The sequence below is a fragment of the Impatiens glandulifera genome, chromosome 2 (genome assembly GCF_907164915.1).
Source record: "Impatiens glandulifera chromosome 2, dImpGla2.1, whole genome shotgun sequence".
Lineage (NCBI taxonomy): Eukaryota > Viridiplantae > Streptophyta > Magnoliopsida > Ericales > Balsaminaceae > Impatiens > Impatiens glandulifera.
This window is the reverse complement of record NC_061863.1, coordinates 61,124,270-61,137,896: the sequence shown is the minus strand read 5'-3', so window position 1 is coordinate 61,137,896 and position 13,627 is coordinate 61,124,270. Positions and strand designations below refer to the sequence as shown.

At 29.8% G+C, this 13,627-nt stretch overlaps 3 protein-coding genes and 1 non-coding gene across 4 annotated transcripts; 2 read left to right on the top strand and 2 right to left on the bottom strand.

The window, feature by feature from the left end:
- Nucleotides 1-2,102: 2,102 nt before the first annotated feature.
- On the bottom strand, nt 2,103-2,174 carry TRNAP-AGG. The gene has a single exon. It is a non-coding gene; the product is annotated as a tRNA-Pro (tRNA).
- A 527-nt stretch (nt 2,175-2,701) lies between these two features.
- LOC124923806 (ATP synthase subunit beta, mitochondrial-like) lies at nt 2,702-5,786 on the bottom strand. The gene is made up of 9 exons (XM_047463782.1): nt 5,218-5,786; nt 5,075-5,150; nt 4,897-4,985; nt 4,684-4,801; nt 4,500-4,603; nt 4,259-4,417; nt 3,906-4,130; nt 3,111-3,422; nt 2,702-3,022 (listed from the first exon to the last, which is right to left on the bottom strand). The coding sequence occupies exons 1-9, from the start codon at nt 5,680-5,682 to the stop codon at nt 2,912-2,914; spliced, it is 1,659 nt and encodes a 552-aa protein (XP_047319738.1). The 5' UTR covers nt 5,683-5,786; the 3' UTR covers nt 2,702-2,911.
- Nucleotides 5,787-8,910: 3,124 nt separating this feature from the next.
- LOC124925135 lies at nt 8,911-9,393 on the top strand. Its single transcript, XM_047465104.1, has one exon. It carries the CDS (start codon nt 8,911-8,913, stop codon nt 9,391-9,393), a length of 483 nt encoding a protein of 160 aa, XP_047321060.1.
- A 941-nt stretch (nt 9,394-10,334) lies between these two features.
- LOC124925470 (repressor of RNA polymerase III transcription MAF1 homolog) lies at nt 10,335-13,614 on the top strand. Its single transcript, XM_047465477.1, has 11 exons — nt 10,335-10,513; nt 10,798-10,896; nt 11,023-11,093; nt 11,175-11,224; nt 11,727-11,800; nt 11,881-11,943; nt 12,311-12,398; nt 12,580-12,642; nt 12,731-12,810; nt 12,974-13,045; nt 13,233-13,614. The coding sequence occupies exons 2-11, from the start codon at nt 10,865-10,867 to the stop codon at nt 13,312-13,314; spliced, it is 675 nt and encodes a 224-aa protein (XP_047321433.1). The 5' UTR covers nt 10,335-10,513; nt 10,798-10,864; the 3' UTR covers nt 13,315-13,614.
- Nucleotides 13,615-13,627: the final 13 nt, after the last annotated feature.

Here is a 13,627-nt window from a genome sequence, read left to right as displayed (position 1 = left end):
GAATAATAAAATTACAAACCCGCAGTTTTTAATCTGAAATAGTTATGTTAGGTCGTTTATACTCCGGTTTGATGAAGAACGAGGATGTATTTGTGTTTCATCTCGACTCTTTCTGATATTAGCTTAATAAATACAATTAAATATGTTATAATAATATAAATTTGTAATATATAATAATATTACAAAAATATATTTATATAATTTTATAAAAAAAAATAATAATAACTTTGTTTTAATATGATATAAAGTGTTCCACAACAATTACTGAAACTAAAATGATAGATGCATTTATTGCTACGATCATTCCTAGTTGGGTTAGCTTTTTAAATTTAATTCCATTTAAAATTTCTCCAAATTATTTTTTAATATCAATCTTTGGTTAGTTATTATAAGTTTTTGAATTATTATACACAATCTTTTTCTCCTTGAAATGCAAGAAGTTAATCGAAAATATTACAATAGTAGTTAATTTTGAGATATTTATAAAAATGTATTAAATAAAATAGAACAAACACATCTTCAAAGCTATATGATGAAAGTTGAAAGAAACAAGATAAGGCTTTGTTGGGTAGTGTGTTATTTAAATAGTTATGGGATATTTAAAAAGTTAGGGTTGATGTTGATTTTTGAGGATGCAAGATTTTTTATTTAAAAACTTGGACGGTCTCCAACTCAACATCAAATCAAATTCATCTGCATAACGATATTTGATTTATTTTTCTCTCCGAAAACGTATATATCTATTTTTATTGCAAAAGATAATTTTATATATATTTCAGTCTTTAATTTTTTTTAATATTTATAAATTGAGTTTAAAGTTATAGGTTTAATTTGTTTTTTTTTATATAATTTATTTATATTTTAATCTTGTTTATATAATTTATTGTTAGTAATGTTTATTTTGTTGTGTATGAATTATTGTTATATAATTAATTTTATCTTAATTTTATTATATATATATATATATCTATTTTTATTGCAAAAGATAATTTTATATATATTTCAGTCTTTACTTTTTTTTAATATTTATAAATTGAGTTTAAAGTTATAGGTTTAATTTGTTTTTTTTTTATATAATTTATTTATATTTTAATCTTGTTTATATAATTTATTGTTAGTAATGTTTATTTTGTTGTGTATGAATTATTGATATATAATTAATTTTATCTTAATTTTATTATATAAATGAAAAAATATTGGGATTAAATATATAAAGTTGATAAATATATAGATAATATTAATAAAGTTAAAAAATTAGTGTAAAAAATAAATATTCGAATTTGGAAATAAATTTTTGGATTAGAAATGAATTAGTGTTTGATATCCTACGTTTAAGTTTGGTTTTATAATGCTAAACTATTTTTTTTAAATATATATTATTTTAGTTAAAAAAATTAAGTCATTTAAATAAAATAAAAATAAAATAATATTTAAGTTAAGTTAAAATTATTTAAATAATTTAAACTAAAAAATATCTTCAATATTTCCTAATAATAATATTATAATCATCTCACTTTTAAAAAGTTATAAAATAAAGCGATTAAAAGGAAGACAAAAAGAGGAAAAGTAAGATATAAATAATTCGTAAAACCTAACATTACCTCACAGTCACATCATTCACCTGATGTCGCATAACTAGTAACCACCTTAACAAACAATAATGAACATGGACATGGCATGGCTTACAAATATCACACAATCATATTTTATATTAAAATTTTAAAACATTTATTTTAGTGAGATTTAATATATCTTAGAGACTCTTATACCTTTCAAATACTTCTTTTTCATTTATCTTTAAAATCAGAATAATACTTACAAACATAATTCAAATATGTATATAATCAAGATATGTACTAGAAACAATGTATTTATTACTCTTCTTCAATCATTTTAATCTTATGGGAAATGAATTACAAATATTACATTCAATATCTTCAAGTCATTAATAGAATGCTATATTGTTTGTAAAAACAATTGCTAGTGATCAATTTTGCAGGCTTTTTCAATGACATTCAAATATATAATTGTATTCTTCATTTTAAAGCCAAAAAATCATTCAATAAAACAAATGTTACAAGATACCATATAAACAAAAATTGGGGGCATTCCGAGAATTGAACTCGGGACCTCTTGCACCCTAAGCAAGAATCATACCACTAGACCAAATGCCCATGTGTTTATGACTCAAATTATAGACCAGTTTCAATTATAAATTGTTCTCCATTAATATGCCACTTTTATGTATTTTTATTTATAATGTTTTAAATATATATATATATATATATTAATTATTAATATAATTAATTATTTTTCATCAAATAATAATTTTGAAAAAGATACCGAATCAATCCAACTCTTCTTCATCATAAATAGATAGTGTAGCTTTTATTATGATCATATTTGTGCTAATTGTGCTGATTATATATATAAAGTTATGGTTTTAAATTTGCTAATTTATAAACATGATACATTTATTTGAAAGGGTATACTATGCCTAACTAAACATGTTGAATTGATTTAAATTTTAACTTTCCTCCAATAGTATTATGCAATTTGTTGGGTAATGGTTGCTTCTTCTTCTTCATGTTGCTGATCATTTGTTTGTTTCTATTTCTAGGTCAGATTTGGGATTAGGGTTTAAGCGAAATAAAATGATTAAGTCTAAAAGAAAGAGTAATAACTAAGGATGAGATAGATGTGTATAATACACTTCCCCATTATTTTCAACATAAAACATGCAGGGGTTTGAGATATTGCCCTCTGCAAACTTACATGAAAATATTATTATTCAATACAAAACTCTCTGATTCAAAATATACTTGTCTCAGAAATGACTCAAGATTATTTTCAGGATGGTTGGATTGAATGAATGAACCGACGAAAGAACTTGTGATTATTATTATTATTACTATGCAGATTCCTTAGCAATCTTCTCTGCCTTTGCAATCACTTCCTCGATCCCTCCAACCATGTAAAACGCCTGCTCAGAAAGGTCGTCGTATTTTCCATCCAACACTCCCTGATGATGATATCAAACATAAGCAATTCAATCAGGCTTTTCACAATGGAATAATTTAAAAGTTGATAGAATTCCGAAGCATAATTACCTGGAAACTGGCAATGCTCTCTTTGAGCTCCACGTATTTACCAGGAGCACCTGTGAAAACTTCTGCTACGTGGAACGGCTGGCTAAGGAACCTTTGAATTTTACGAGCCCGGGCAACTGTCAACTTGTCATCTTCACTTAGCTCATCCATTCCTAGAATAGCAATAATATCTTGAAGATTCTTGTAGTTTTGTAGAACCTTCTGCACATCACGAGCAGTAGTGTAGTGTTCCTCTCCCAGTATGTGAGGTGAAAGCATACGAGATGTTGAGTCAAGAGGATCAACAGCCGGATAGATACCAAGTTCTGATATCTGTTATCATAATAAAAAGAAAAAAAAAGATTGAAGTGACAAGTAACTGCATCATTCATTCAAGAACTCTCTTTTGTTATTCATTATTGGACGAGGCTAGCACAACAATATCCCTCCATGACTCCAAACTTTAATCAAGGTTACCAAGACTCGTCAACTTGAGATGCACTGGCCTTAAAGACTCATCAACTTGAGATATACTGGCCTTAATTTCAAATAACACTGCCCCATCATTAATCACATCGTTCAAATCATCAACTAAAACACCCATATTTAAATAATTAATATATATATATATATATATATATATTTGTATATTTGTATTCTTAATAATGTCTTTCTACCCAAATAACTTTATTTTCAATAACTCACATCAAACAGAGTTATTAGGAAATAACCACTTAGTTAACCCTAGATCAAGCAAAGCCCAAACAATAAGCTCATCTAAAAGCAGAGATAAGAAAAGAAAAGAAAAAAACATACCTGCCGTGATAGCACAGTTGTTGCATCCAAGTGAGCAAAGGTGGTTGCAGGGGCAGGATCCGTCAAGTCATCAGCAGGCACATAAATGGCTTGGACAGAGGTAATTGAACCCTTCTTGGTGGTAGTGATACGCTCTTGAAGACCTCCAAGATCGGTAGCTAAAGTTGGTTGGTAACCCACAGCAGATGGAATACGGCCAAGCAAAGCAGACACCTCTGAGTTGGCCTGTTGGCATCAACAGAACACAATGACATAATTTGAAATGTAATGTTTGTGTGTATATATATTTATATGAATGGAAACAGACAACAATATCAAGTATTAACCAACAGACATACTAGTTGCATACTAACCTGGGTGAAACGGAAGATGTTGTCAATGAAGAGCAACACGTCTTGCCCTTCTGCATCTCGGAAGTGCTCTGCCACAGTTAATCCAGTGAGTCCAACACGGGCACGAGCACCAGGGGGCTCATTCATTTGTCCATAAACCAAAGCACACTTGCTCTCAGCCTGATTAATAGGACTTTTCATATAACTAACAGACTTGAAAATAAAGTTACGAAACAACAAAGCAAACAAATTTTGCATTAACCTGTTTATCACCAAGCTTAATAACACCACTTTCAATCATTTCCCTGTACAAGTCATTTCCCTCACGAGTACGCTCGCCAACACCAGCAAACACAGAGAAACCACCTGTTCAAGGAAAAATAATGGTAAGCAGTAAGAATGGCAGTTCTTAGGTATATGGTAAAGATCGTATGATCAAGACAAACCATGGGCCTTAGCAACATTGTTAATGAGTTCCATAATGAGCACAGTTTTTCCAACACCAGCACCACCAAAAAGACCAATTTTTCCACCTCTTTGATATGGTGCAAGAAGATCAACAACCTTAAGAAAGGGATAGACGGGGCAATCAAAGTTCTCTATCAATAACAATATGAGAAAGGGAGCATCTAAATGAAAATGTTTGACAACTCGATTACTTTTATTCCAGTAACCAGAATCTCTTGTTCAGTAGCTTGATCAACAAATGATGGAGCTTCTCGATGAATGGGCAAATAATGATCAGTACCTGAAGCAAAATTCAAGTGAAACATGTCAATCAGTGTCGATACAGAATGGTGATATGAGAATGTAAAATCAATCAATAGTATTGCTTACTGATATCCCCTCTTTCATCAATAGGTTCTCCAATAACATTGATGATACGACCAAGGGTGGACCTTCCAACAGGTACCTACAATTGAACGATATCAAACAGATAGATACATAGATCTAATTCAAGTATAAATTTAAGGACTTACAGTGATGGGAGAGCCAGTGTTGAGCACTCCTTGTCCTCTGACGAGCCCTTCAGTTCCGTCCATAGCGATAGTCCTGACCATATTCTCTCCCAAATGCTGAGCAACCTCAAGCACCAGTCTGATCGAGTGGTTCATCACCTCCAATGCCGTTAGAATCGGAGGTAATCCCTCGTCAAACCTGACGTCGACGACAGCTCCAATTACCTGACAGACCTTTCCGATCGATCCAGCGCCTGTGAAATCGTCGGTAATCTTTCCAGATGGAACGGTGGAGTTAGGTGGAGGAGGCGTCGGCTGCGACGGAGCGGCGGCGGAGGTAGCATAATCCATTACGCGATTGAGGATGAAGCCCTTGGGAGAAGACCTGTGTGAAGGACATGGAGAAGGAGATCTAAGAGCGGATCTCGCCGGCGGGCGGAGATTGGATGACCGGAGCAGAGACGACAACAGCCTCCGAGAAGCCATTGTAGCTTGGTGGAGAATGGAGAGTGTGTCTACTCTTTGCTAGAAACCAGAATGCGAGAAGGTAGGGTTTGTAGTTTCTTCTACAGCAAAGTCTGCTCCTTATCAACGCTATTATGCGTTGACCGGAAAAAGTAACTGCCGGTAATAGAGAGTCCAATTACGTCACCTTCTTGGGGACATTAAAGGTCGTTTATTTTTTTGATTTTTTTCTTAGAAGGTCGTTTAATTTAGCGGTTTGATTTGGTATTTCGATTAATTCAAATTAAATTGTCTCTCTATAATTATTTTGTTTGATAAATTATCATATTTGGCCCATGTATATGTAGAATTATTTTGTTTGATAATTAATCATATTTGATCTATGTATATTTAGAATTATTTTGTTTGATAAATAATCACATTATTTTTAAAAAACAATGTATATTAAGAAATCATGACATAAAAAAATAAATATTCAATAATTTATCGAGTTTTAGGTCTTCGAGAAAAACTATTTTTTCGATTAATTTTACGTTTTCGGAACTAATACAGAAAAGTAATAGTAATAATTTATGAATGCGATATCAATAATATTAATTCAATTTCTTCAATAATTATGTTAATAATTTAATTTAAAATTCAAACTAGGCCTAATTTAATTAAACAATTATGAATTATTTAAAATATGTTGAAGTATTGTAATTTTGAAGAATGTATTTTTTTAATAAAAATAATTAAAGGATATTAATATATAATGATAAATCAATTTTAAAAATAATATACAATATTTTAGTTAATGAATTGAGTAATGATATGAAGATAAGACAAGTGAGATAATGTTTAATTATTTTAAATTTTTTAAAAAGATAAATAAGAAAAAGTTAAATAATTTCAACCTAATTAAACATTATTTTATCGATCATATCACTTTAATTCATTATTTTAAATATTTTATAAAAAATGTTTGTTAAAATAGCTTAAATAGAAATATATTTTTTTTATCTCGTTTCCAAATTTCAAAATCATGAATTGAGTGTCAACGGTTTGTTTAAAAAATTATATATAAAGTGTTTGCGGTTTGCTTAATACACTCATTTGAAGAAAAAAAAAATTATAGTGAAACACCTTGAGATTAAATTTATTTTTTCTCTCTATTTCCCTATTCAACTTTTTAAACTTATAATATCACTTTCATATTTCATTCATATTTAATTATTTTATTTATTTTTTCATTTATTTAATCTATTTTTAATCATTTTTATTCATTTTCTCTCATTTATTCTATCTATTTTTAATACTTTTATATATTTATATAAAATATATATATATAATGATGCTTAATTTTTAAAGTGTCCGAATTGTCGGGTCGAGAGATATGATTAATTTGGATATTTATGTGAGAGTAAATGGATATTTGGGTCGGATTGTGCGTTGATCCGCTCATAAACTTAAAACGGTTAAAAATAAAATAAAAAATGTTATTTATATGTTTCGAACTTACAACCTAACAAAAACAAATACAACTATTTAACCAATTAGGCTAACAACAATTTGTATTTAAAATTTAATACTAATTTTGAAAACGCGAGACATTTTAACAATAAAAGTTTAAATTTTTAACTAACTAATTTATATATATATATATATAATGATGCTTAATTTTTAAAGTGTCCGGATTTTCAGGTCGAGAGTTATGGTTAATTTGGTTGTTTATTTGAGAGTAAATTGATACTTGGGTCGGATTGTGGGTTGACCCGCCCATAAATTTAAAACGGTTAAAAATAAAATTAAAAATGTTATTTGTGTGTTTCGAACTTATAACATAACAAAACAAGTACTACATTTAACCAAGTGTGATTGAGATGTGGTTTGCCGATGGATAATAGACTAGTATCATTTGAAAGTGGTTAAACAAATATGAATCAAATATTTGATTAACCAAAGTGTAAGATCACGATGTTAATTATTAAAATATGTGAATCAAATATTTGGTTGACAAAGTGAAAGTGTAAAGTCACGAGATAAGAGATTCATTCATAAGAAATATGTGGTGAAACATGTGAAAAAATAAGTTGTTTTATCGAAGTGAATAAAATGTGAAATGAGAGCGTTATATTGTTTATTTTAATAATTTTAAACATTGAATAAATATTATTATAATTTTTTTAATTTATTTTGTTTTTATTTTTATCTGCTTATATCTTATGAAAATTTCCTATTATTATAATAATAAAATATACATTTAATATTTTTGTTTATTTATATTATAATATATAGTATTATGTATCTTAATATATAAAAATATGTATCTTAATATATAAAATAATTAAGCAAAAATCTAAAGTATTGTTATTTTTTTAATTTATAATTATAATTTTAAAAATTAAACTAAACTTAATAATTATTTAAAATATTTATTAGAACTGAGATGAATCAAACATATAATAATAAATTAATTTTATTTATTAACTATGATCAACTTATTTAAATTAAAAATAATTTATTCATATCATTTATTTTAAAATATATTATTTTTTAATTTATCCATTTATTAATATTTAAAATTATATATTAACTAAAATTTATAAAATGAATATATTAATATATTTTATTTTCAAATATATTATTTTTAATTTAAATTATTTATTATATTTAAAATTAATTAATATATATATATATATATAACATTTTATATATATACTATATAATATTATAAATATAAAAATTATAATATTATTAATTATTTTAATTTAATATTTAAATATATACTATATATATATATATATATATATATATAAATGGTCGTTATTCATTGGCTGAAATGGAAATTAGGTATTTGTATAACGAGCATAAAGCAGATCCTAACTTCCAAATATGATGACAACGATGATGACGATTCTGATGAAAATAAATAAATAAATAAAGTGGGGCGGCAAGAGTGGAACTGTGGAAGGGTAGTCAACTTTGTGAAGCGCGTATTTTGATTTTGGTTTTGATTTTAATTTTTGAGTAATAAATAATAGTATTAAAAATAAATAGATATTAAATAAATGAAAGTCAGTGGTAGTGGTAGTGGAAACACACGCACACACGCGTACACTGGCAGTCAGTCAGTCCCTTAACTCTTATCTTAATTGACCAATTTTTGCGTGTTTTGATTCTAAGAAAATGTGTATAAAAAGCAAAATCCCTATTTCATTCATTTTCAAATAAGAATCGCATCTCAATTAACTCTAAGAAATAAGAAGAATGGGCAACTATGCATCCTCTTGCACTTACAACTTAACCATGAAGATGACCAAATCATCAAAGTCAGCTGCTGCTGCTAGAGTGATCTTCCCCGGCGGCGAAATCGAGCAATACAGGGAACCCATAAATGCCGCCGAGCTCATGCTTGACTTTCCCAATTTCTTCTTGGTCAACCTTCGTTCCATTAACATTGGCAAGAGATTCCAACCTCTAACCGCCGACCAATACTTGGAACCCCCAAACATTTATGTCTTTTTCCCTATGAAGAGGGTTCACTCCCTAGTTACTGCCGCCGATGTTGCAATCCGTTTTATGTCCTCTTCGTCTAGGCTTAAGAATAATACGACCAAAGTGTCGCCAGAAATCGAATGCGCGGTCCAAGAACCAAGATTGAGTTTAGACGGGATTGAGAGATCTCATCATGGTGCGGGAATATTCATCTGTAGATCAAAAAAGCCTACGTTGGATACAATTATTGAATAGTCTAAATCCTATCTTTCATTGCGTGTGTAAATGTAGTGTAGAATAATAGTATCGAGTTAGGTAAATTATTGGGATTGAGAATATTTAATTAATTCTAAATTATTCTTTATACATTTATTCTTATTTAAAATTGAATCTTATAAATTTATTTATTTTTGTTTAAATTTACATTTTTAAATATTTAAATCATTTAAAAGGTTATAAAATTGTTAATTTGTGTTTAACTTATATAAACCTTCATTTCTCTAATTATATCATATATCATTTTTTAAAATCATATTTATGTAAACATTTAACTTTTTATTCTAATAACTTTTTTAATTTAATTTTCAAACTAAAATAATGAATTTGTGTTGTTCCATTTTCAGAGAGATTATAACGACCACGAGGTGGTTGTTCATTCGTGTACTCCATATTTAAATATTGTGCGTTTATATTGTAACCTTTTTATTATCTTTAATATATAAATAAAGAGTGAGATAAGTGGTGGTCAAATATAGTTAAAAAATGTAGATTACAAATATGAAGTATAGTTTCCTAACATAAAATCCGCGATATGTTTTGAATTGACTAGTTAAACAAAACTTACCCCCATAGACAATTATTCCTTATTTTTTTATATCAGAAACTACTCCTGTACACATTATACGTAGGATCTGTTCATCTAACAAAAGTTTGAAAACATTTTATTAATAAACATCATTTTTTTTTCCAAATAATATATATATATATTTTAATTACAATGATTAAAAAAATAAATACGATTAATAAAAAAATAAATTAATTTATTAATGTTTATGCGAGTTTTATAATAAGTTTAGCGTGCGTTTATTGTGTATTAATTAGTTTTATTTTATTATTAATGTAGTAGTGTAGTTTTGACACGCCTCAAATAAATAAATAAATAAATAAATAAATACCGATTTGTGGGTATAGTAGATAGACAGCCGAATATGCGAATTTAGGGTTCCAAATGTTCTCCCGTTCAGGCATTCCAAAATACAACAAATAGTTGCAGATCGCCTCGATTCATTTCATTCCTTGGATAATAATAATATACGGTGCCTACGCATCGACGTCTGTCTCCTCCTCTTTCAATTTCACTGGTCAGAATTCACAGGTCAGTGGTTTGTCTGAGTTCCCCCTTATACTATCTATCTTCTTGATGTTTAAATCCTATATGGAGCATACGGTGGTTTGTTCAGCACAAAAAAATGTTTATATAACAATTCTACTAAGTATATATCAACAGATCTAGTAACTTAACATTAGTCGTTGTTGTCTGGTTGCGATATGGGTGTTTTTTTATTGGTGATAAGGTGTTTGGTGATGTGTTTAATCTTATTATTCGAGATGGATCTGGTAGATTATCTCTTATGGTCGATATGTTTTGCTTTAATGCAGGATTTAAGGAAGTAGTTTCTTCTGTAAAGCATCAACATTGTTGTGATTACCCTTTTGGTCTTCTACCATGAAATATTTGGAGTACACTCCTCTTGATAGGTACATATTGATCTTGATCAGTTAACAGAAATATTTTCCTCTCAGAAATATTGAAGCTTTAAAATCTTTTGCATTTTAGTTTTGAGTTTTCTTGCTTTTGGATCACTTATGATACATGTTTCTCAGGTTAAACAATTTCTTATGCCATGTCAATCTTGGAGAGCGTATGATCAAGGGATGCCTAGAAGCTTACTCATGTATGACAACACATGATTCAGCAAGTGTTTCCCATGATTTCATGTTGACTTGTACCTTGTTCACTTTTTTCTTCTTTCTAGGTAAACATACTGGACCTGATAAGAGGTTGTCTTTCAGTTTGGAGCATGAGGTAGGCAGAACTCTTGTTTTATACCTGTGCATATTCAGTTTTGTCTATAGTCTAGCCTTTTGCTATCGGTTATCTTACCAGGCAAGATATATCTCTTCTTTGTCGCATGAGTTTCTCAATAGTCACAGAGCAAAAGTAAGAAAATGGAGAATTTGGAAAATGTTGTGAAAAAGAGTGGAAATTTGTGAAGAATGGCTTAAAGTTGTTATCTAGGATGAGTTTTTGTTTTTGTTCTTGAAATTGAATATTGTTGTAGTTTTGATTGAGTTATTTGTTTGCACTTTCAATCTAACTAGCAGGATCAAGGTTAGAAGTGCTTATTTTTTTGGATTTTCCATATTTACAATGACCTTGTGAATTTGGAAATCTGAGATTTATAACAGGATTCTAGCTAAAAGTCACTTCTAATAGCTTCTTGATGCTATTTATACACAGCTCGTCATTGAAGTATATTATATCTGAATATGTGTTTTCTCGATGCATCTATTTTTCCATTCAACAGATCCTTGATTACATTGGAAAGTCATCTGATACAGACTCTTCTTCACCAGTTGATAGTTTGTGTAGCCGGTCCAGGTTATAAAGCATTGGCGTGCTCCCATTTGTTCATCTGAGAACAGGCTTTCATTATTTTTTAACCATTCTTTTTTTTTCAGCCGGAAAACATTGATTTACTTGGTCCTCACTCTCTATCACATGTATCCCGATTATGACTTCAGGTAAACAGTGTCTTTTGTGTTTTAAAATGCATGGGTTAAACTGAGCTGAAAAAGAGGGTTATGGGTAATGGCACTGTCAGCTTTTTGGGCGACGTGACAACCCAATGTATAATCCTCTTCAAACAAATTTGGGGGTGTTGTCAGAAGGTTTGACAGACAGTTTCGGACTGTCGCTCCTAATGGAGCTGAGAGTTCAAGTCTCTCCATCCCAAAGTCAAAACAGTTTTCTCATAATTATTTCATCCATATTTTGGTTTTCATTTTATGATCCAAATATCCCAATATCTGGTATGTTGATGGTCTCTTCTTGTCATGGATCCAATTTCCCCAAACGGTGCATATTACCCATCCTTTCTCAATTTACCAGTGCAGTGAGAGCCCATGAGTTTTTCACAGATGAAAGCTGGGACAGTTTTAAGCAGATTTTTGATACCTACATGTTTGAAGCCTCAAAGGTATTTTCTATCTTCTCTATTTTGTTTGCTAACCTAACCGGGGATTCTGTGAATCGTTAATAGCACTTTGCAGTTCATATGGCTGTATTGAGTGATTCTTTAAAGATTGTAATGATGTGCTTATTTTGGTTTTCTGTCTGATATATTTCTGTCTACTTTCAATATTTTCTCCAAATTTCAGGAATGGATGGGGACAAATGAAGGCAATCCTTTACTTGCTACATTGTACAAGGCTTTAGATGAGGTATGTGTGCCAAGAAAGTACCTTTTGGCATTTCCTTCGGTTTAGCAGCATATATATCTTGGCAACTAATTGATGACAACAAATGCAGGTTGTCAATCTATCTGAATGTGAAATTTACAGCTACAATCCAGACTCAGATACTGGCCCTTTTCTGGAAAGAGGAGCTATGTAAGTTATTATGAAAACACTAACAATAATTAGTCTTTGTGATGATGACAAGGTGTAAAAATAAATATTTCTACACAACAAAATACAAGTTTCCAAATAGCCTCATGACTGTTACATGGGGCCAGATCTTTGTGATGATGACAAGTGATCTATCCTTTTTCAGATGGTCTTTCACTTTTTTCTTCTACAACAGGAAGCTCAAACGAATTGTTACCTTCCGTTTCAGCTGTTTGAGGTGATCTTTCTATAACTGGTTAACAATAACTAGTCTTTAGAAAATTAGCCTTGGTACCCTTTTAGTAGTATTATGATATTTAAACAGCTCATGATGAGGAATTGGTTCTATATCATTTTTCTTGTATTCTCTTCCTGTTAAACCCTGCATGGCTTTGACTTCTTACAACCAGCTATCCTTTTTGCAGCAATTTGGGTTTCATCACAGATGGATATTCTAACGATGATGAGGATGACGATGAAGAGATTTTCAATGATATGGACATATGAACTTTTGGGAGAGATGGGTTTTTTTGTACAGTGTAGCTCAATACAAACAAAGCCCCCGTTCGACTCCAAGCTTCAGTTTGTAGATCACTGTTTTCCGTTGGTATATTTGTAACCTGCAAGCAAACTCGTGAAGTAGTAGGCTGTGAATTGTTGTTTAGGATGTGTATAAATCTACTAGTAACATGTAATTGCATCTGAATTCTGTTGTGTAGCATCCTCATCTTTGAACTCTTCCTGGCTTATGGATTAAATTGTTCAGACTTCTATTGTTGTTAAGAAATAGTAATTTTCTTTGAATCATATACCATAAGCA

Bases quoted from the DNA above. Each gene is read 5' to 3' on its own strand.
- LOC124923806 (XM_047463782.1), bottom strand. From the start codon at position 5,682: ATGGCTTCTCGGAGGCTGTTGTCGTCTCTGCTCCGGTCATCCAATCTC. The intron at 4,131-4,258 runs GTTAGTATGCAA...TGATGCCAACAG, and splicing joins ACATCTTCCGTTTCACCCAG to GCCAACTCAGAGGTGTCTGC. The intron at 3,423-3,905 runs GTATGTTTTTTT...TTATGATAACAG, and splicing joins CAACTGTGCTATCACGGCAG to ATATCAGAACTTGGTATCTA.
- LOC124925135 (XM_047465104.1), top strand. From the start codon at position 8,911: ATGGGCAACTATGCATCCTCTTGCACTTACAACTTAACCATGAAGATG.
- LOC124925470 (XM_047465477.1), top strand. From the start codon at position 10,865: ATGAAATATTTGGAGTACACTCCTCTTGATAG. The intron at 11,094-11,174 runs GTATGACAACAC...TCTTCTTTCTAG, and splicing joins ATGCCTAGAAGCTTACTCAT to GTAAACATACTGGACCTGAT. The intron at 12,643-12,730 runs GTATGTGTGCCA...CAACAAATGCAG, and splicing joins TGTACAAGGCTTTAGATGAG to GTTGTCAATCTATCTGAATG.